The following is a 24,211-nucleotide window of genomic DNA, read 5'->3' on the forward strand; positions in this document are numbered from 1 at the left end:
CATATTCAGCACAGTAAAAACATTAGGAGAGTTTTTCTCCATCAAACACCTACTAGTAGGGAAAACCAACTACCTTGTTCCTGCTCCTGCTGGAGTTGTCAGATGTTTCCAGCTCCCATATGAGAGATAGCAGAGGGATATTCAGGTAGACAACAGAGACAACCTTCCTTTTTCCTTGCTCCTCTCTGTACTGCACGGCGACACACAAACTGTTCCAAGAGCTGTGTAAGGAATTCTCTTCTTCCACTTTACTTGATGTTTGGGTGAGGTGCAATGTTGTGTAGCAGAAAGATTAAACACTACTCACTTCTCATTTTGGTCTTCTGGGCAGAAAAAGCAGGTAAGTGATCCAACAGAAAAGGTAACTATCACTAACTATTTAAAACAGATGAATGCTGCCTTTTAAATGATAAAAATACAAGCTAATTGCACACTGCATTTACTAGTTTCATGCAAGCCCTTGAAATCCATATTTACTCAAAGCAGTAACCATCCTAACACCTGAGATCTCTCATCAAAATTCTCTGAACCCCTGAGTGACACCATAAATATTTACTGTCCCCAATACCTTAACAGGTTTTAAATGAACTTTTCACATTTTTCTTACCCAATAATTTTTAGAAACTGTAACAATAAAAGCAGGAAAAACCTAATTCTTAAAAGGAAGTTTTTTTCCTCTCCAAGAGTAATGGAATGGGTCCCCAGAGCTTCCTTCTTCCTGAGAAAACACTCTATGAATAATCAATGTAGAGTCCAATTTCTCAACAAGCACCAAGTCTTCAAACACACCCAGCATTCAGCAGTCTCTGTGACTCTGGCCTTTAAACTATAACACTCTTTGCTTTTCTCTCCCTGGTTTCCCAAGCATTCTTTATTCTGCTCTTTCCAGCAACTAGGTAGGTAAGCAGAAGCAAAATTCGAGCAGTGGGAGCAAGCTGGGGCTAATTTGCACCTTATGAATTATTCAGGCCCTCCTGATTCCTGCACCTGCACTGAGGCAGGAAGCTTGCGAGGAACAGTCATTACTCTTCTCTTGGGTTTGCACAAGCTTGGTTACTGCTCAGACACTTTGTTCCGTAACCAAGGGCTTCAGGTCTTGTATTAAGCAATAGAAATGGGAGGAAAAAAAAAAATAACTGCATGTTGTCAACCCCCCCTCTCCTGCCTCAAACCCAGGACAATCATTCAACCCAGTTCTGAGACAAATGAATTGTAGGGTGTATCGGACTGATGCTGAATTTATCTTGCATATGCTAATCCAGATCAGAGCACCAGGAGAGAAAGAGCGAATGGGTGCTTGAGTTGGTCTTGTCAGACATTTACTCAGCTCCAATAAATTGCACATTTAAACTTCTCCCTAGCTCAGTAGGGAGTATTTCATGTGCATCAAGTATTTCACATGCTAACCTGATCATTAAGGCATCCTTCTCCCCAGATACACCACAAATAAATTCTCTGCCTGGCATTCTGGCTGACATAAGGGCTGCTAACAGTTTAATACTATTGGAAAAGCCTATATTGTGCTTGCAACAGGGTGGATTTAACAAGCAAACAGGTCTTTTTCACCTCTATCTACTATTATCTTGGTAAACAGAATGTGACATCTAACTGCAATTCCAGATACAACCCATGAATCTAGATAGCCATTAGGAACACTTGCAGAGAGCAGATACAAACCAATTAGCACTACGAACATTTTAATATAATGGTATGTTTTTGAGTTAATATGCCAAGGCAAACAGATCTAAAAGTATTATGCAAATTCAAAGCAGCAAACACCATCTTTACTGTATCTCATGTCCGCAGCTGCACTGAGTATCATTAGGTCTTGTCCTTTATTAACATTGCTGTTACCAACAAGTTCTCCAGTTAAAAGATCATCTCATTAATCCCAAGCAGCTAAGCATCATGCTTTGATTGATTCAGTAAAATAGATCTGTGGTAACTGATAATGAAACCTCTTTAATCCCCTCTTCCAAAAAAACCAAGTCAAACACAAGTGTAAAGCATTCAGTACAGTCAATCCTTATCAAATCTTTGCTTTTCTTCTTTCTATGCCTAAAGAAGTTAATGCATTTTCCTATCGATGCAGGATGTCTGATTGGTCCTGTGCTTCTCTTATCACATTCCTATCCAACAATAGGTACTCTGGTGCTTTTTTAAAGGTATTTTAATCGAGCATGTAAACACATTTTATTCTTTGATGCTCTTTCATTCAGCATCATTAATCCCCAGCATGAAATCAATAGACTTAAAACATTTAATCACGTCAAAACGCAACATACAAATCCACAAATGACTTCAGTTCATCACACACACTGAATAGCTTGCAAATTGGAAACTATGCCTTCTTTTTGCCTTGGGAATCAGCAAACCCTAAGCTAGTCTTCCACAGAAGTAAACAGATCCTTTCTCCAAGAATCTGCCATTAGGCAAAAACAAAAAAGTTGATAAACAAAACATGGGATTTTCTGTTTGCTCTGTCATCTTTTTTCATCCCTTGCAGTCTCACTGGCCTTATGAGAAACACTTGTTTTACTGCAATCTCTTGACAGCATGCATGTTTAAAGAAAGTTTAAAAACAATTACAGTAACTGGGTTACAGAATGTACTGGAGGTGCAAGAGAAGGGAAAAAACATCTTTGTGGTTGATTATTTTCCCTTTTTAACAGCACACATTGTTTCTCTGCTTCAACAGAATGCATAAGGGACAAGAGACGTAGGCGCTTTACAAGAAAAAAAAAATTAAAATACAAAAAACCCCAGAAAGAGAATAAGCTCAACCTTATTATGAATATTACTTCCAAAGCTCATAGGACACAGAAAGTGACAAGAATCTCTTTGATGGGGCAAAAGTCATGGCTGAGATGAAAAAAGGGCAGAAACAGGTAAACAGGGAAAAGGAATAGTCTAGGTAATGGAATAACATCTTTAATTTTATTACATTAAAAAGCACTGAAAGTTTGCTCATTTAAAAGAAATTTTTAATTGGAAAGTTTGAAAGTGGTGAAGTGTGACAATGGGCTAGCTGAAACCCTGATTAGGGAGGCAGCCATAAAAGCCTGCCTATGTCCATGACCCTATCCCCACCCCCTGTCCCATGAAGAGTCCTACACAGCCTCCCCCCAAACCCATGAGCTCCTTCACCGTTACGCTGGAGCTTCTTTAGGTACCAAACACTAGGCACATATTCACACATACTCATTCTGGCAGCTGCCCATTTTCCACCTACAGGCAGAGCCCTTCCTGAACTTGGCCTGTGCCTTGTGAAGAAGCCCCAAAAGATAGGCAGAGTTCTGATGGTGGTGGCACTGGCAAAGTGCTGTATTGTACCCTTGCAGCTCCAGAGACGGAGGAATAATCTGGCTATAAGGATGCAGGGTTTTCTGCCCAAGCGTCCATGGAAGTGAGGCTATTCTGTAATCAGGAATGTAAGACCCACAAGTGTTAAAAGGCTGGGCAGAAATGGGGATTCCTGGCTCCACATTACAAATCTGGACACTAGGCATTTAGAGGGGAACACTGAAAGGTCTGTTTCAGTATCCACAACCTTTTCTGGCATGATGTTGCTTCAGGGAATGGAGCCTACAGGCCCAGTTCTGTCCATGCTCAGGCAAGGGTACAGATTGTTCTTACCCACTCTCCTTCTCCACGCCTTAACTTCCATGTTCCTTTCTATACAACAGCCCCTCTTCAGCTGGAAGGTGACACTGCACTGCTCCCCTCATATCCTACCTGATTAGGGCTGCACCAAGGATCCCAATGAGACCAACTTGTGCTCAGAACCTACACCTCAGGTCTCCTACTCTGTTGATTAACTAGTTAATGAAACTCATCTACAGAAGCGGCAAAATTGCTGTTGCCTCTGCCAGCTTGTTTGACAAAAGACTCATCTCTGCTCCGTTAAAATCCAGAAAGAGCTACAAAGACTATCTCTAAGGAAAAATGATGCTTTTATTTCCTACTGGTTCTCTATACAGTCCATAATGATTGATCTGATGTAACTGGGCTGTATTCCCAGAGAAGCACGTACATTCCCTAGGACATCAGCAAAGTATACACCTAAACTAGATGGTAAGGGCTCCTTTTTGGTTGTTACTGGGACATGCAATTCCCTCTAATGACTATAGTGAGGAATTCAAATGCTTTTCCTCAGAGGCCAGGTCAACCTGCAAACCTTAACTTTAACATGCAGGTAGAAGTTTCATTTCACAGTGAAGCACATGTGCTACCCACTCAAGCGTTTAAAAAGTTTTCTGAGAGTGTAACAGAGATACCAGTGCCTCCAGTGTAGCACAACATAGTCCCACTCTAGCTGAGTGAGGAAATTAAAATTTCATGGTATGACTAATCTGAACTTGACCCTAAGTATGCAGAGTGTAAGTGACCTCCTGATTTTGCAGGTTTTCCCACTGAAAGCAATGTTTATGCACTAAGCTGCATGAAGGAAAATATGTAGATTAGGGAATTGCTTCAAATGCTTTGGCTACCCTAGATGCATTAATTTTTCATTACCTCATTTATGGGGAAAAAAAAAAAGCACCAAAAAAACCCCACAACAAACCAAAAAACCCCTCAACAAACTAACAAAAAAAGCCCAATAAAAAACCTGAGGTAAAACTAAAATGTGAAATGAGGACACTCCAAATCCAGCAAAGAGAAGCTCAAGCGTTTTCTGCTGGCAGTGCTTTTAATTATTACCAGTAACTTCCTATTTATTATTATCATCATTATTCTTTATCCTGTTCTTCACAAATGAACCAGATTACCTCTGCAAATGTGTGGGGGTTTTTTCTGTTTGACAGATGCTAGATTCACTTTCAGCTGAAAGCAGTCAAAATTTAGACATAAGAAATATATCCTCTAAAGCCTGTACTCTTCAGTTAACAATTTGGTCCTAACAATTTGCAAGTACAGACTAGGGCCTTAACATTCTTACCAGCTAATGGGAATGCTAACAAGTAAAGCAGTGTACTCTGCACTGCAATGCTTATTTTCTTTTTGAACTGGTGACAAATGAGAAGGATTTCTTTGAATAAGTCTTACAAATGTCAGGAGTACAATAGAACACTGCAAACATTTGTCTTTGAACAGTGGAGAATCAAAGTGAACTAAGGTGAAAATGGTGTCCAGCAGAGTAATTCAGACCAGGAAAGCCATCCAACTCCAAAGCAGCTTGACCTGAACACAGCCCCAGAGGCAGTGCCACAGCTGCTAGCTAGACAGTAGCCAAGAAGTTAGCAGAGGTGCAAGCCAAGAAGCCAGCCATGAGCCACTTGCCAACGCAGTAAAGCTGTATTCCAGGATTTGGCATCTGGGTCCTCCAGCTGCCAAACATCTCCCATTTGGCTGAGCCTGTGGATGAGGTGTTAAAAAGATCGGGGGAGATTATACAAGAGTGAAAGCAGTACCCTTTGCAAGACAGCAAAGATGAGGAGGCACATTGTACCCCCACATGTGAAACACACATTATCACTTTGTTCCCAGTGGATCAGAGGAGGACAAAATGCTCCACATTTTAGAGGAAATGAACAGTTAGATGTGCATGAAACGAGGTAACCCTCTCAGCCTCTGGCCATCCACAGAGGTCAGCAGATGCAGATTTGTGTGGAATTGGTTTTAAGTAAAACTTACAACTTTTAGTAGATTTGATGAACCCAGTAAGAAAAAATAGAAAAAAACCACTTACAAAATATGTTTCATCTAGACTTTGTGATCTACTCTGTTCCTCCATCATCACAAAGAAATTGAAGCAGCAAAGAATGTTTCTGTACTTTCCTAACTGGAATACCATAATTTTGAGTGCAATTTTATGGAATTTTATGCAATTTAGTGGAAAAAGGTAAGTTTAGTAATACAAAGTTGAAAAATACCTAGTCCTGGGTAGGCATGAAATTTAATACAAATGACATATATCCCTCATATAGCTGCATTTAATTGCAGCAGAATTCACTTCTGACAAGCAGTTACTTTTCCAAAATCCAAGAGTGCCATACCCCAAGAAGCTGTGAGGAAGACTCCTAGCACTGTCAGCAGTTTAAAATGCACCACAAGAATTCGTACTTTCAAATAATGCACTGACTTTTATGTTAATCTCAATGATTTCATTTCCACCTTTCAATCTACAGGCAGGTCTACAGGGCCTAAATGAGGTTTGACAGATGTGTCTTTGATCAAGTTGGTTCTTTATTTCAAAAAGACATAAAACCCCTACAGTTCTCCCAAATTTCTGTTTTTATTAGAACCTATGTCTTGCCAAATATTACCTTTCAGTCTCATCTCACTCCAGTCAGAGCACACTAACTTTCAGCAGTTTTGAACTGCTACATGAGAGGACATGCCATCTTCATCTACATCTAACCATGCACGTTTTTCAGAAGCCTCATTAGTAGGATCTCATATTCATTACTATGGTATGTAAATACCACATAAATTCATGAGGAATTTTTTAAGCAAAATACCGACAACATTAACAAAGAGCAAAAAATTAACAACATAAGTTTCCTTCTTGAAAATGCTTCCTGCAGAATAGAAGCCAATACGCAAAATATTATAGTTAATTTAATGCAAGCTAAAGAAGCCTGCATTAAAAATTACATCTGAAATATGCATATATTTTAGAAACACAACATTTTGAGAGACTAGTAGGCTCTTCAAAATAATTTCTGACGTAGCACTGATAATATAGACCAAAGAAAATTCTAAGGATTTTGAAAAATAAATGTATAATTTCAATCTCACAGCCAAGGAAACCTTAAAAGATTTGTATTAGCTCTAATAGAGAAATTGCTCCTGCTGCTACTTTGAAAATGTTTGAATAATAAGATCCTGCAAATTTTTAATATAAATATAGCAGTTGTAGTGTAATTAACTGCAAATTGGAGATAGGAGTAGTCTTGAGGAATGACTTCTGTATTTGACTACTCATTAGCAATTTGAAAGTGTAATTGCTCTTAAACATGCCTTCTTCCTAATTTTATTACGAAGCTTAGCTGTACTTATAAATGTGAAGAATATGATTTACTCTGGAACATATTTGCTCATATTGAATATGTTTTTTTCTTCTGTACTCCACAGACAGAGGGTACACAGGTCACTAAGAGCAGATAAAGCAGTGAGCTGCTGGGTTTGCACTTGTCCCATAATAAACACCACTCCAAAGGAATCTTCTGAGGAGCGCACAAAACAAACAAAAGAAGGGAGGAGGACAGGCAAGACTTTTCACTGCATACTCTTTTAAAACCCACTAAAACAACAGCCATGAATCCCACAAAAACAGGAAGGAACTCTACCAGCTTTGGTACATCCTTCTGTCCTTTGACATCATTTCTACCTGGGCAAATGGGCTCAACCTGAGGGCCCTTATGGCATTACAACAATTGCTGAACCCTCCCAGTCATCCCTCCACTGGATTGGCATGTAAACCCTGCACCCAAAAGCATGACATCTAGGCACATTACACAGTAAAGTTTTAAAATTTTGCCCTTCTTGAAATAAAAGCAAGGAGATGTTTGCAAAGAGCTCTTCCTACATTTTGCAGATTTGCTTCATGGTAACTGGCAATGATCTATTATAACATGAGCTACACTGATGCACATTAATTTTGTTATTCAATTTCAGTAGAGTATTTTGAACACTTTAAACTATATGGTAAACATCAGACAAGGTACTCTCTGTTGTCATATTTTAAACATTGGGATTTGTAAAAAAAGAAAAAAAAATGTGCAGCTTTCCCACCACCCTCTGAGCCCCAAGATAAAAAAAAAGCAATTGCAAAACTCAGCTTCAGATCTTGCCTAGCCCCACATATTTCCCAATCATGACATAAAGAGGGAAAGAAACCTGAAAAGCACTGCTACTAGACTTTATCAATAAAACAGAATATTATATAATACACAATAAAATGCTTCATACCTGGAGTTGAAAAAACGAAAAGGGTTAACAGCTGACCTGGCACAGCCCCACATGCTCTCTCTGGAAATTGAACACAGACAATTAGGAATTTTAAGTTACCCCAAATAATCGAAGGGGACTTAGACAAGTTTGAAGAATAAGGCACATAGCCTCAGCATGGAAGGCACGTTAGGATTTTCCCCTTCACTCAAAACTCTTCTCAAACTGAATTTGCTCTGCAGATGTCCCAGCTAATGATAACTAAGTCATTAGGACCTCTGCAATCAATTTTCATGGGAGCAAAGTCAAAGCTTAAGGGCCCATATGTCACTCAGTGGTAATTGTGAATCATGATGGATCATTTTCTTATTAAAAAATGATCAGCGACAAAGAGGCAAACTCTAATGAGAATCTACAGCAGGCAGACATTGCATAAAGAGGAAATAGTGGCTGCAGTGAACGTCTGCTCCCAGAATTCTGCTGCATCAGTAATATTATTCTCAACACAACACCAAAAAACTTAGGCTTTAACATTTTTACTTAGAACTGGGACTCCAAGCAAAATAGACAATCTTCTAAAATACTATTTTGAATAATGAACAACACAAAAACACAGTGCTCCAGCTGTACAAACTCCTACGCTAGTTGAGATTTGGACTATGTGACATTCCTTTTCACTGACAAATTGTGGTCCACTGCATGTGCTCAAACAAGAAGCATCATATAGATGGTTTTTGGAAAAAGTTCCACCAAGTTAGGCGGAAAAAAAAGAAAAACCTGTAGAAAGCCAAGAACATGAATAAGCCCCTTTAGTCCTGTCTGTGATTTAGACCTTAAATGTACAGTGAAAGTAGTCTGAGACCAATGCTCAAGAAACTAGCAAAAATATTAGAATAACAACATGAATCATAAAAAAGCTCTAGCATACTAGCAGTTGAATACATTTGCACTGAAAATGTTTTGGATCCTTCATAATGTTTACAGTAGTTTCACGAATACAAGCCGCACGGATTATAAGCCGCACCCCCGGTGCCTCGACAATGTTGCTGTCTTTGTCAATAGATAAGCCGCACCCCGAATATTAGCCGCACTTTCGTTCGTCGCGAGAATCCGTGCGCAGCTTTCACAAATTGGCCAATTAGTAAGAGGATCGCGGCATAGCGGGCTTTACTGGCTCGGGGCGGGGCCAGGCAGGCTCGGCCCGCTCATGGTTGCCGACGGGGCCGGGTGGCCCAGCTCAGCGCCACGGCTCGGCGGGGCTGGCCGGGTGGTGCTGCCGCCGCCGCCGGGCTCGCTGGCCCCCCTCTCCCGTCAGCATCGCCCCGCTGCCGCGTTCGCTCGCCCGGCTGGCAGGGCTGCCGCCGCCGGGCTCGCCGTCCGCCCCGCTGCCGCTTTCGCTCGCCCCGCGCCGCGCCTCGCGAGCGCCGCGCCCGACCCGCGGCGCTTTCGCGGCTCGCGGCGGCGCTTTCGCGGCTCGCGGCGGCGCGCTCGCGGCTCGCGGCTCGCGGCGGCGCTTTCGCGGCTCGCGGTTCGCGGCGGCGCTTTCGCGGCTCGCGGCTCGCGGCTCGCGGTTCGCGGCTCGCGGCGACGCTTTCGCGGCTCGCGGTTCGCGGCTCGCGGTTCGCGGCGGCGCTTTCACGGCTCGCGGTTCGCGGCTCGCGGCTCGCGGCTCGCGGTTCGCGGCTCGCGGCTCGCGGTTCGCGGCTCGCGGCTCGCGGTTCGCGGCGAGCGGCGGCGCTTTCGCGGCTCGCGGCGAGCGGCGGCGCTTTCGCGGCTCGCGGTTCGCGGCGAGCGGCGGCGCTTTCGCGGCTCGCGGTTCGCGGCGAGCGGCGGCGCTTTCGCGAGCGCCGCTTTCGCTCGCCCCGCCGGCAGGGCTGCCGCCGCCGCCACCACGCTCGCCGGCCGCCCCCTCCCGTCTGCACCGCCACCGCGTTTCCTCGCCCTGGCCGGCACTGCAGGCCCCCGCACCGCCGGGCTCCCCCACGCTGCTGGCCCCGATTATGCTGGGCTTCCCCCGCTGCCAGGCAGCCCCACCCGCCGGCCTTCCTGCTTCTGCCATGCTCCCCTGCACTGCTAGCCCCAGTTCTCCCGGGCTCCTCCGCCCTGCTGGCTCAGGCTCTGCCGCCCTCCCTGCCCCGCCCTGCTGGCTCAGGCTCTGCCGCCCGCCCCCGACACTGCTGGCCCCGCCTCTGCCAGGCTTTCCCACCTCTGCCGGGGCCGGCCGGGCTCCAGCTTGGCTTGGGGCTGCCGCGGGCTCTCACTTCCGTGTTGGCAGCTTTTAGAATTTTGTTAATAGATTAGCCGCCCCGGAATATTAGCCGCACTTCCGGGTTTCCACCAAAATTTTGGTCAAATTGGTGCGGCTTGTATTCGTGAAATTACTGTAATTAAAATGTCTAGGTTGGCACAGGAATTGTTGAAAGTGAAAAGGAAATTTCCGGAACAACTTTACTTGATTTATGTAATTGCATTTTCCACTGGCCCTTGCAAACCTACAAATAATCTATTTTCTCTCAAGATTTGGCACTGCATGCTTTGAACTTGTCGCATTCCCCGCTTCAAGTGCATAGTAAATATTGGCTTTTTTTACTGTTTTTGCCATTTGTTACACGCTAAATTTCTGATAATGACAGATGCTATGCAGATAACAAAACGATGTAAAGAATTTTCGAAGTGTAAGTTATTTGCTCTATAATTTTCTAACACTTTTTCCCCACACTCTTTTCCCACTCTCCATGTAGAGTCTTTTCCTTCTCAGAAATATATATCAGGTTCTTGTGCTACAGTATCAAAGAGGTACAGATTTTATTTTACAACTGTGTCAATACCTAATCAAAGAGCACTGTGACAAAATCTTCCTTGCCCCATCAGCCCTCAACTGAAAGGAATATGCACTGTAAAAATGGTTACTGGAAACCATTAACACAAATGGTTCTCTTCTATGTCAATTAATATGCAATCATCTCTGTGTCTTATTGGAAAATCATTTACTTGCACAGGTGATATAAACAACAGTACTTTACCTAGAAATCATAACTCTAAATTTTGGACACTCCTTTATATAAAGTTCCCTTTTTAACAACTAAGCAACAAAGCAGACCAAAATACAGCTGTTGAGGTTAAGTGTTTGCATGCTGAATTTTTGACAGTGGGAAATTCAGCAGACAACTAAAACTCTGTTTAGAACTTATAGTATCCAGGCACTGAAGCAAAAGACACTCAGGTATCATCCAACCAACCTCACTGACACCTAAAACTTACTATGCTCCTCTGTTCGGCATGAAAGCCAAAGGGTTGTGGCCTCCCACCCAGCCTCTTCTCCAACGCAAAAACCATGGAGAGAAATACCTAACAACCTTTGCTTCTGGAACCTGAAGCTTATCTCTGCTATGAAAATTGTTAAAACACATCTCAGACCATGTAATCAGCATAAAAAGCATCTGTAACAGTCACTTTGCAACTCAAAACGCAAGTGTAGAATAAAGAAGAAGAAAAGGAGCACTCCCGGTGGAATGGGTATCTGCAAATGTAGCTTCCTGAGTTAGAAGCTCTAACCTCTAGGCTCTACTCTAACCACCAGGCTCTTCTGCCATAGGTGGGTGGCTGCACCACTGCTGGCTGTCACATTTTTGCACAGAGACGGCCAATGGGAAGAGCACAGCATGCTCTGGGTGTTACAACAAGCAGACTAGGTAAGCTCAGGACCTGATCTCTTTGTTTCCACAAGGGAAAGTTGGGAATGTGAGCTGCTCTTCTTTTTCCCAAACTGTTTTAATGAAAGTAATGTAGTTTACCACAGTTCAGAAGCTCAAGCTTCAAAGAGAGCAGAGACAAGTCACAGCCAAGCACCCACCCAGGATGTAAGTGGAGACAGCTCTAGGAAGCTGATTGCTCTGCCCCTAGAACTTCAAAGCCTTTAACTCTTTGACTATACTGTGGGAGAGCTAATGCCTTGAGCAGGAGCTCCACCACACTGCTGGAGCCAATCACCTATTTCAGAACCTCACAACACCTCCACCAGACCTCACACAAAGCAGAAAATCTGCATCCTGTCTCAAGCGCCTGCACTGCTGTGGCTTATTTTGGTCCTGGGTACCTGCAGCACCGCATGTGTGTTGCAAGCACTTGAGGACAGTGCAACCTTTGTGTCATGACAAGGATGTACCTGTTACAGAATTGCAAGTACCTGTAGTTCCTTTCAAGCAGAAGGAAAACTACATTCTATTATTCCGACTATGCTCTAGGAATGGCAAAGGACCTGAGAAATTATGTGGTGATACAGACAGCAAGCAGTGGAAGTGGAAAAATTGAGTGCAGAAGGAATTAACCTGCTCAGCTTGGTAAATAATTTTCAGCAAACAGTTTATTATACAACATTACCCTACTGTTGTGCTTTTGAAACTTTTATGACTGAGATTTTGGTCATTTTTATAGTTCCTCCTGTGAACTTATTTATCAGCGGTTTGACTCTTTGGCCCTGACAAGCAACTGATTACAATAAGAGCAGTGCCCATCAGTTCTTAAGAGAAATACCACGGTGACTTTTATGTCTCTCTGACAGCATTGTGTCACCCAGGTTTATCATGCAATATACCACCACTATGCTATATATTGTACTTTCCGTGCAAATAATTGAGGAACATATTTTGACAGGACTGGGACTGCTGACTTTTAATGAGTATGTAAACTAAGTATTTCTTTTACTGCCTGATGTACCTTCTGGTCATTCCCAGGTTAATTTATTTTTCAGGGTCTGTTTGCAATGCTGGGCTTTTCAGCCAGAAGCAGATCCTGTACATAGGCCTTACGGCGAGTATTTTCTAGGGCAGCCTCTGGCCTCAGTGCCTGCCAGCCTGCTCCAAGCCCCCCTGAGCTAGCAACACAGGCTAGACAAGAGAGCTCTGGCTGTTGCTGCCTCCTCTGATCCACCCTGGTCTCTTCCTTATTTTCTGCCTGCCTCAGCTTCCTTGCATTACTTTATCCTGTGGCAACCCAGTATATCTCATAAGGATAAAGAAAGAAAAATATGACCCAGAACCTCAGGCTGTCACTGTTCTAATGATGGAGGTGCAGAGTTTGACTCGCAAACCTGTGACTGTAATTATTCCAGGATTAGATGCTATAATATCTAATAAGCAGCCATTGTGCTGCTTTTCTCCTTGTTTCAGCCTGCAATTCCTTTATTTTGGCTAGAGTAACTTAATGTGTGGTGGCTGTAAGGCCCAAGTATCCTTTCTGTGATGCACTCAAAATAGTAATGCTCATGTTCTAAGTCACACACATGGACAGCGACACCTCCTTGGCACACAGGCTCAACAAAAAAAAAACTCTTCACATTCATCATCCAAGAACTTCCATTCACTCCTCTTTTATCTCCAGCCTAAAAAGAACTTGCTGTGAGAAATGAGGTTGTGGTGAAATCACTATTAGTCAAAGAGGATTGAACTAATAGACAGGAAAACCTACCACAATCTTTTCCCATTATGCAGGAGAAAAGAAAATGGCAGGGAAAAAAAAAAGTAGTTTTTTTTTTTTTTTCTTCCCCTCTATTTATATGCTCATTCAATTATGCCTTGGCCAACAGTGTACTCCTCTTAATAGTTCCCCCCTTTACATGCAGTTTACATACCTGTGACCTACACAACTTCTGTGTTTTTGCATGCATTGACCTAAACACTCAGGACAATATTTCCATAAATCAGTGTAAGCATTGCTATTAAGATTTAATTGTGCTGCATGTATGTCTGTCACAAAATCACAGGAACTGCCTTAAGGAAAAGGAAAGATAAAAACTTATCTAATCTCTATAATGAAAGGAGAAGTAATTTTGGCTCAAGTGACAGCAGATGACAATGCTCTTTCTTTTTCTTATCAGTAAGTCAGTGCAGCAGTTCACTAAGGTAGTGTTATTGTGGCTTTTTCTGGCAGTGTTCTGCTATCCAATCCACACCTATGAGTATTTTTTTATAGCTCTAAATTTCTTATGGCACACGTCTCTGCCCCTGCTTTCTGTGCTGATTTAGAAAGAAAAAACATAAAAAGCTGAATAACAAGCTGAATAAGTAAATCACTGGGGAAAGAGATTCCAAACAGGTGTACAAACTGCTAACTGGGTAGCAGTAATTCATAATGTTATTTGTAATTCATTCTTCAGTGTCATGCTCCTCAAGCAATTATAGAATGCCTGCCTCACTATCCATAAAATGCATTTCACATATCTAACAACTAATGACTCGAGTTTCACTCTGGAGCAATATATTTTAGTGGATTAAGCATGGGAGTAAGAGGCAGATGTACCTGATCCCAACTCAGTCTCTGCTTTGCTGCATGGCCTTGAGCAAGTCACTAACCTGTGGATAATTATAATATTTGAAGACACAGGGGACCTGTACAATTTAATTAGTTAATGTTTGCAAAGCACTCCAAAGATAAAAAATGCTATATGAATGATAATCACGCACTGTTGTTTCATGGCATTTTGTTCCAAAGCATGTTTGTGTGAACATGTTTAGAAATGTAAAATTCCAGTAAGAGCAAAGTCTGACAATTACCTTAAATTAATTAACGAAATTAACTTATGTTTAAGAAGACGTTTATGTGAATTCAATCCAGACACTAAAATGGAAATGGGAAACCAAGATCTTTGAAAGTTTCTGTATGCTAGACAAAGGAAGTGAAAGAGCCATACAGAAGATATCAATGAACCACTACATGTTACAGCTAACTTTCACTGCAAGATAATGGTCCTCCAAATAGCCTGTGTTGAGATACTTTTTTTTTTAGCATCCAGACTTCTCTTAGTTTCAGGACTAATCATTAGACCAAACAAAGTTAGTTAATGGCAAACATAAACAGGATTTCAGACTCTAAACAGAATCAGGATTTCTTAGTTCTTCAAGCTTATTATGCAATTAATTTAAACATTTCTCTCAAACAGAAAATATTACTCCTAGCAATGGTGTGGTAAAAGCTCTAGAATGACCTACTCAACAGCAATGGAAACTTATTCTCACAGAGGAGACAGGAAGATATGATTTTTGTAGACCAAGGTAAAAGCACTCTTATTTTCAAATTAACTTTCTTCAGGGAACAATTTGACAATGCTCCTATCTCCTGATATACTTCCATTTAAGCAGTACAGCCCTTTCAAAATAAGAAGGGATGCTAATTTCTCTACAGAAGCTCATTTTGATTTACGGTTGCTCTTGTTTCTCATGATCATTGGCTGATGGGGAATCTTGTTATCCTGGCAAAAGGCCTTGAGATACACAGCAGAAATTTTTCACACCAAAAAATCCTAGTGCTTGATTTTACTGCCCAAAAGTTATTGAACTTTTCTTTTGTCAAATATCATATATTTTTAAAAAGAGAACCTTTTTAGAATAATACAGGTTTATTGGATAATTGAAACCCTAGGTTCATACTTACTGCCTAAAGAGCAATGCCCAGTGGTACATAGGTCTTTCAAGCTCTTGAACTCCTAAATATGGGCTTTAGGCCAATTCATTTTCATATACAAACAGATGTTTCTGAGAATTCAGATTCTGCTAGAAATAACTTTATAAAATGCCATATAAACACACTGTAGAAGTCAGTATTTCTTCAACAAGGTATCTGAACTACACGTAGGGAGTGCATATAGGTAGGAAAAAGCACACCTGTGCTAGTTGCCGCAGTTCAAATTTAGATGTACTAGTTCAGCTTCCTCTCAAGTCACAGACTTCCAGTGTGTCCTTAGAAAATAACACAGCAGCTGGAGAAGACAGATACCTTTTAAAAGGTAGATGATCATAACTGATAAGATGATTGGACCTAGAAATACCTCTCCACTAAAGAAATCCAAAATACTTGAGACTAACTTTTAGATAGCTTGCATTGTGAGAGATTAACTTTGCTGCAAGGTTCTGTCCAAATCGGACTGTCCAGCAATGCCCAGAGGTTGCCGAAGGTAGCTGACACACAGCACACTCTGCCAGCTCAGCAGTGCCCTTGGGTCAGTCGCCAGCATCCAACCCAGCAACACTTTTCACAGCAGAAATCTATTCTTTTCTGCCACAGGATACTTACTTGAGACTGCTGACAAAAAATAAAACTACAACAGAAACATCCCTGAAATAATGACACAGTGGGGGCACCAACCATAACACAGATGCCTTGCAGGGCTCTATGCCACCACTGTCTTTTGCTTACGTATCTGCACAAATGCCTCTCAATGTTTTTAGCAAGTCTGTTCAGTTTGAAGAACAAGTCTGGAGGAGGCCAAGGAGAAGCCTCACCATGTTACAGCCTGTGGGGAGGTCAGAGGCCCACAAACAGCTCTTTCTGAGTGTGTGGTCCAATTTCCCTCCAATTGCAGCAACTATGCAACGTTCTGCTTGAAAGCCTTACTGCAATGGAAAAATGCATCCCAGACTTGAGTACTCTTCATGAGACAAGTAAAATTAAAATTGATATATTCCCACAATTTCACTTCAAACCAATTAATGTTCTGCAGTGCAAAAAAAAAACTTTTATTGAAGAATTCTGGATGAGCGTTAGTCAATTCTCCATCTGTAAAAGCACCAGTTTCAACACAAGCATTTGTTCACGGCAGGCAGATGTACCAGAGAAGAGGCAAGCAAAGTTCACACAAGCATGGCTGAAACACCCTCCCTTATGTTTCTTGGAGACTTGGGACAAAGTATTTTGTCTGCAAGTGGAAGAAAAAAAATGAGGTGAAAGTTCCCTATAATGCATAGCACAACAGTAGTAATGACTGCTGCCGAAGCAGAAAAACAAACTATACCAGTGTAGAAAATGAATGGCTGATGGAAATAAAGATAAAAACTTGAAAAGAAATAAAAATAAACCACAGAAGTTGATTTACACTGAAGAACAGGAGGGAGAAAAAAAGAGAGCTAGGAAAAAAAATCAGATTTGAAAATCATGTACTAATTTAAGAGAGCGCATTGGTGGCTATGATGTCTGTTGTGGAATATCTTTTTTGCTAGTGCAGTATCCAAAACTAACTCCTACTGTACTGCAGTAATAGATGCCAGAGAATTTAAAAACAAAGATGATCACATTAGCATCAATGCATCAATCACATAAAGCAGACAAAGATAACAGGGATAGGGTCCCTAATCTCATTTTCGTACAAGCACTCCGAGGCACCCAGCTCAGCGCAAAGAGGAATTCATGTTAAAGGTCAGAACAGTCACATACAAATGACAAATCCTATCTCTCTGAATTAACTGCACATATAACTACAAGTAGACAGGATTTCCTCTCTGAAACTTCTGTCTCTCCCTTACTCCAGAAAAACAATATACTATCTGAAGCATCATCAGTTTATATGCACAGTTCCTCTTTTACTTGACATTTGAAAAAAAAAATGATTCCATCAAAGGAGTTTCCTTCATATAACAACAAACACCTAAGGAGAAAAAAAATGTCTAGAAAGAGGAATTTCTTTGGATTTTTACCAACATACTGATCAAAAGTTGATGCTAAAAATCATCCTCTGCCTCTCCTGCTTCTGCCCTCAGCTTCTGCAAGCAGATCTTAAGTTATGCATATTCAGGGAGTTAAAGCTGCATGCTGTAAAATAATGTATTTTACCACACAAGTGTGCAGGAAATAAGGAGATGAATGCTCTGTTCAGGGTTAGCATTACTATGTACTATGGAAATGGCTCCTGAGGCCATCCTGCATCAGCTCTGCACAGGGATGGAAAGGCTGCCAGGCTGAGGGAACAGCACGTTGCCTCTGTGAGGGACCCTAAAAAAGTTCTACTGTTCTTGTAGGGGTTCACTAATGCCTTCTCCTCCCTTGGCTTCATAAAGATTTCTGGAGTGCATCTGAGATTTCGCTCTGAATATGCAATGCTATTCTTCCTGTGTAATAAGCATCAATGGTGTCAGGCATATAGAGGCAAATCTGCTCTTTGTTAGATGTTACATGTCAAAATGAGTTTGTAAAACACGCCACAAAAAGGATGAAATGCTGCTTACAATGCAAAGCCACTGAAATCTACATAATGCTGCAATATTTATTATCAGCCAGAGCATATTATCTGAGATTAATAAATTATTCTTAGTCTGTGTTTTGTAAGGCATAGCAACTTCCATAAAGCAGCACTGTCACAGGAAGAAATTTCACCAAAGTACCCTGCTTGAAATAATGACTTTATTTATCTGAAACTTTACATTATTGATTGGGTTTGTTGAACTGATGGAGAACTATGAGCTCATTCCAAAAGAACTACTGAGAAAGAAGTCTGGAAGTTCAGCCAACATAAAGCTTGCAGCAAGAAGGCAATTTCCCTGAGAAAAAATAGTCATACTTGGTCACTTTACAAATATGCAAGCAAATTGCATTCTGTTTGTGTAAGTAAGAACTAACGCCAAACACGTGGCTCTTAGTGTTTCCTTGTCACAATTTTTATTCCTAAGAATTTTGTTCCTGTGAGACTACAGTGGACCCGAAATAAAGCAGCAACAAAGGCATCCAGTTTAAGAGGATGTGAAAAGCAAAGCTTTCAAATAGGCATTCCAAACTGTCCTGTGACCCAGCTAGGTAAGCATCATTTCCAAAACAACAAGCTTAAAAACGGCTGTATACAAACAAGAGTTTCTCCCCAAAAACTGATGAGCTGATCTCCCTGTGGTTAAAGCCTGGCAGACTGAGATGCAAGGGAAGATGTGTGAGCATTCAGTATGATCCTGACACTTCCAGCTTCTGGCACTGTGGCCCCCCAGTGAGGCGCTGCGGATTGCCTGGATCACCTGGTACCAGGGATCTGCAGTGCTGACCTGTGTCCCAGGCAGCTTCTGCACTGCCCATGGGCGATGGAGAGGAACAGCACTCACAGCCTGGACTGTCTCTGGCCCAAATGAGACAGCTCCAATAGGGCAGAGGGATTGCTGCCTGAACCTGCCAAGTGCTACACGGCAGTGTGCAGGGAGTGAGTAACTGGCTCGGATGCAGATACCCACCAAGGCAAGATGATCCTGAACCCCACAGACAGCACGGGGAAAGGCAAGAGGCAAGGAAGGGCAAGGTACTGAGGCAATCCCTCACAGCCCCATATACTGTGTGAGGGGCTGTACAGGATCAACCCAAAGGAAATACCCACCACCAGATACTAAAATCCCCAGAGTCTGAGCCCCCTTATTGCTCTTAGAGAATGAGTGGCAGTAGGTAAATAATTATACATATATATATATATATATATATATTCATAATCCTTACACAAATTAATTTAAAACTTGCCTGAAAAACAAGCAGGAAAAGGTCAGCTGTTGTCTTGCACTTGCTCCCAAGAACCTACAAACTGGTATTGTGTTTAACAAGGACAAGACTGTACAACACCAATTGGTACTGAAGAAAAGGATGCTGCCGTTGCTTTGGAAGTACTGTGGTGTACTTCCCAGTCACTCTTTGTAAGAAGTTATTTTTTGGGCGACTATTCACCAGAAAGAGCTTACAAGCTCACTTAGAAAAGAACACGCTCTGTGAGACAGCCATCCAGACTCGAGGGCCAGTCTGCCTCCCTCAGGCACTAAGCTTTGACCTACGCTTTACTGACTGCTGAAGAAGTCCTATGCTTGTCCCTATGCTACCCGGTTAATCAGCAGAACAGTAGGTGCCTTTCCATGGCCTCAGAGGAAATTCCTGTCTGCTAAGTTTAGATGCTGAAATTGAGCACACAGGATCTCCCTTTGGAAGGCTTCAGAAGCACTTTCCTCTCTGCAACAAGGCTACGGAGAACGAGAGCTTCTTTTTCAGTGGACTCCTTTGCTAAACATCAAATGTTAAGCTACATATTAGATGCCTAAAATCAAAATAGAGCCTGCCTGTAGGGCACAATATTGCAGACCAAGTAAGAAATAGATTGAGTGCAGTTGGCATGAAGTGCCAACATTCCTTTTCAACTCAGCAGCTGTATGTGTGGTGTCTGTGACCGAGAATGAAGTAAAGATGACAAATTGCAGATCACAGCCAAATTAGATTTTCCTAATGGGGCTTTTGAAATAAACTAACAGATTACTGTTTAAATAAAACCTGTAACAAGAACAAGTTGATGTTATATTATTAAATTTCTTAATTTAATTTTTAACCTCCAGAGCCAGTCAAGTAATACTCAACATATTTACCTTCACAAACTGTGGAATGCATCGTACAAAAGCTAAAAAAGCTTCCCGTGGTTTGACCAATTCTCTAAGTGTTCAAGCAATATCCATCACACAGAACAGTATCTGTCTGCTAGTCATATATTAAAATTATTTGCTAGTGCTCCATACTTCCTTTTTTCAGTAATTAGGCAGTGCAAAATCATTTAATGCAAAACCATGAGGTATTGTTTTATTTTTCTGGCTTACTATGTGTACTGTAAATTGAGAAAAAATACTTAGCACTTCAGGGCCTGGTGTTGTGACTAGAAAATGGAAAATACATATGGGACCTGTCTATCAAGCAATAGCCTCACTGACAAAGAAACCTTCCCCTCCTTTATCACTGCTAGAAAGGGAGCCTGCTAGTCACAGAACCAACACCTTGCCTTCCTTGCCCACAAACACCTCTCTCTCTGCTTAAGGAGAGTATCAGTTTTGGATTCACGGTGCTTGGCTGTAAGATAAAGTAGTACATGTCTGGTGAAAATATAAAAAAAACCCCAAAAAACCAAAAAAAACAAATATAGTCCTTCCCCAAACGTGGCTTAGAAATGTCAGCTCTTTTAGCTTTTGATGTCCAGGGAAACAAAGCAAAATGTTTTTAGATACCATATGAAGACACTAAAAATGCATCTATAATAATTTATACAATAGCAATGTCTAATGGCCTTTATTACATACATTTTTTTATTTAATAATGTCCAGAATGCCCGTATTTTGAACCTCTCAGATAAAGTAACGTGTTTTGTGGGTCTAGCCCAGGCTTCAGTGCCTGAAGGCTCTAGTTCTATTTCCAGCTCTGCTTCAGACCTACAGGGTGACCTTTATGCATAACCTCATTTTCCTCACCTATAAAATGGGGATATTAATACTTATTTACCTCACAGTTGGTTCCCTTCCAGCTGCTACAGTGACTGAACAAGCTCATGCATCTACAGAATTGCTAATGTTCATGATAAACTGTTTCTTTTTGTTTTTTCAAACAAGCAGTGCAGGCACTAAATTAAGAAATTATTTGTCGATCCAGTTAGCAAAAGCACACAGAAAAATAACAGCAATGTAAAAACTGTTTGAAGTCCCTCAGTAATTTCCTTCCAATGACACTGTCCTCCAGGAGAAATGTTGCCAGTTCCTATCTGACAGCAACTACAATCAACTTCCTGATGCTGCTTTCAGCTGAGGAAAAAATACATGTTTTTTGAGCGGTAATCTAACCTGGTCTCTTTATGGAGAGGATATAAAACCACTGCGAGCTTTCCAAGTATATTAAGGGGAAGAAACAATTTCAATTTGAAACTGAACCTAATAATGAGGGCAGAGAGACAGAAAGGAAAAGAGCATGAGAGAGACAAGAGATACAGTCATCTCTTCCAAAAGGGAATAAAGCTCCATGGAAAAGGTGCTGGCAGGGAGGACAGCCCTGCAGCACTGGTGCCTCTGTCAGCCCAGCCTGGGAACACCTCAGCAACACTCATCTTGTCTGGGAACGTGATACTTACTCTTGTACTGCTCTGGCTATGGAGAGCGCTGTAGATCCAGTTTCATTAACGCTATCTAAGGTCACATTTGGCAGGTCGTCATCATCACTGTCACTTTTAATTTGTCTGGGAGATAGGCCTCGGGGGTCCATTTGTGCTGGAAAGAGACATATAATGGATTAATATGAGTGTGCTGAAATTAATCTTGTCCCAGAACAACATCAGGGCGCACAACACATCTGCCTGCCCTGCCTGGAGAGCACTGCTTGCGCTGAGCTTCCCAGATCAGCTCATAGGTGGGCAAAGCCACCCAGTGGTTTCACAGCTGGATGTGAGCACTTCCAGGGGCATGCAGGTCTGTGAATTTGAGGCTACACCAATGCACTATTGAAATACAACTGCACATACCACAACCAACAAAAACCCAGTTTACCCTCAAGTAGTGTATGCTGCTTGACTTCAGAAAGCGAAGGGAAAGGATTTTACATCTGCTTTGTACAACGCAGAATACTCAAGAGTGCATTTGACAGCAAAATTTCAGGAGCAATCCCTGATTCTCAGTGTTCATCGTGAACATCAGGATGGAACCCATGTCACTACACTCAATTAAAAATTAGGCATCTAAAACCCCAATTGTGCTGATTTCTGACACAATTCAACACCACTGTCAGCCTCCGAAGGACCCTTCACTCCACACTATGTGCAACCCCACACACGCAACCAACATCAAGGTGACCAGGGTCAGCGAGTCTAACAAATTTTTTTGAAAAGTCACCCAGTTTCAGTTCTTACAAATATCTGAAGATCAGGAATTACAGGATCGTTTTACCTATCCACAGCATAAAGTATAACCATACTGCATGGCAATGGAGTAAGTGCCCAAGGTGCTGGCAGCGACAGCTGCAGGGACTTTTATGAAGAGCAGCCAGGGCTGCCCTGTGCCAGACACAGACACAGCTCTCTTTGCTCCAGATGACCCACTCCTGGGCACAGCTGACCCCTGCAGACAGTGGGGGTGTCTCAGGGAAAACAGGTTTAAGCAAAGGCAAAACAACTGGCCAAGAGAGGAGTGAGGGAAAAAAGTGTGAGAAATACTCTACACTGAGGGTGGCAGAGCATGGGAACAGGCTGCACAGGGAGATTGTGGAGTCTCCCTCTCTGGAGACATTCAAAATCCACCTGGATGTGTTCCTGTGTAACCTGCTCTGGGTGATCCTGGATTGTCAGGGGTGTTGGACTGGTTCATCTCCAGAAGTCCCTTCCAGTATTAACAGTTAACAACCCTGCAGATACCAACATACAAGGAGATGGAGGGGAGAAGGCTCTTCATAATGGGGCAGGTCCCTGGAGGAAACTGCCTTGATGGGAGCTGCTATCTGCAGGGAACCCATAGCAGAGCAAGGAAACAGTGTGAGGAGAAAGAGCAGCAGAGAGGAAAAATTATGGACTAACCACAGCCCTCAGCCCCCATCCCCCTGAGATGGGGGAGGGAGAAGAGCTGGGAATCTAGGAGCAGGGTCCTGAAAAACGGGGTCAGGGATGGTGGTTCTCACCATCCTATTCTACTTCTAATTAGCAATAAATTACTTTTCCCCACACTGAGTCCTATTTGCCTGTAAAGGTAATTGGTAAGTGATCTCCTCGCCTTTATCTCGAGCCTGGAGCTCTTGCAACCTTGCACCTTATCTGTGGAGGTGTGAGAGCAGCTGGGTGTGCACCTGGCAGATAGCCACCAGAGCTAGCTTTTCTGTCAAAGAGAAACAGGAAAGGAGAGGAGAAGAGAAAGGCAGGTGAGCTGCCTTCCCTCTTATGCTGGTTGCTGCCTTTCAAAGGGGAAGAAAGCACAACTTGGCAGGATAGGAGGAAGGAACCAAGAGATGGGCATAAAGGGGAAATAGGAGGCACAACTGCGACTTGGGATAGTGCTGAGAGGAACTGGGGGTGGCTTGTGCCATAGACAAACTTCAGAGGTGATGAGGAGAAAGAGACATTTCTCCTTACTCATGAAATACCACATTGGATCAGTAAGTGCTGAGAGACACCGAAAGCAGCTGGAGAAGAGAGCAAAACTGGAGGCTGCAAGGGAGGCATAGAAAGGGGAAAGACAGGCAAGATTTGTGTAAAAATGTGTTTATTTTGTCTGCTCTGGTGATATAGGGGAATTCATGGTTATTTATATAAAGAACTAACTACTGCAGTTTGTTAGCTTGTGCTCTCCTGTATTGCAGTGTCAGAGACAGGACACTTTCTTCTGGGTCTTGCAACATGATTTTTGATAGAGGTACTCATTCCTACTCAACTCTGGCTAACCACAGACTTGGCCATGGCCAATAGGTATCACTAGCTCCCTTCAGAGATCATGAACAGTTCAGTGGGCCTACAGCTAGGGAGCACCTCCAAAAGTCATAGCTAAATCTGACATTATGCCATCTTTCTTATGTTACAGTGTTTACTGACTCTACAAAACGGACTGAGTTACAATGAAAAATGGGATGGCTGCAGATACTTCAGGAGCTGTGCAGCCATAACAGTAGGACTGATGAATAGCTGGGCTCTTGAAAAGAAAGCACTCCACAAATGAGTGATGAATCCAGGGAAAGTCTGCCTTAAATTTTAATTTATGTCTTAGCTGCAAACCACCTGTGAGTAAAAAAACGCAGATTATAAACTAACCTTCAGCTGTGG

At 42.3% G+C, this 24,211-nt stretch overlaps 1 protein-coding gene across 5 annotated transcripts in view; it reads right to left on the reverse strand.

Moving 5' to 3' along the window:
• Positions 1–24,211, reverse strand: part of KLF12 (Kruppel like factor 12) — a 238,090-nt gene that overhangs the window by 51,555 nt on the left and 162,324 nt on the right. For 4 of the 5 annotated variants that reach the window (XM_033052030.2, XM_033052032.2, XM_033052034.2 and 1 more), the window contains exons 5-6: positions 21,548–21,683; positions 7,915–7,974 (exon numbers count right to left, since the gene is read on the reverse strand). In XM_033052030.2, coding sequence (XP_032907921.1) covers positions 7,915–7,974; positions 21,548–21,683 — 196 coding nt within the window. The remainder of the gene's footprint in view (positions 1–7,914; positions 7,975–21,547; positions 21,684–24,211) is intronic. The other variant, XM_042779019.1, reaches the window with a different exon arrangement.

Source organism: Catharus ustulatus, chromosome 2 (genome assembly GCF_009819885.2).
Source record: "Catharus ustulatus isolate bCatUst1 chromosome 2, bCatUst1.pri.v2, whole genome shotgun sequence".
In the NCBI taxonomy this organism is placed as follows: Eukaryota; Metazoa; Chordata; class Aves; order Passeriformes; family Turdidae; genus Catharus; species Catharus ustulatus.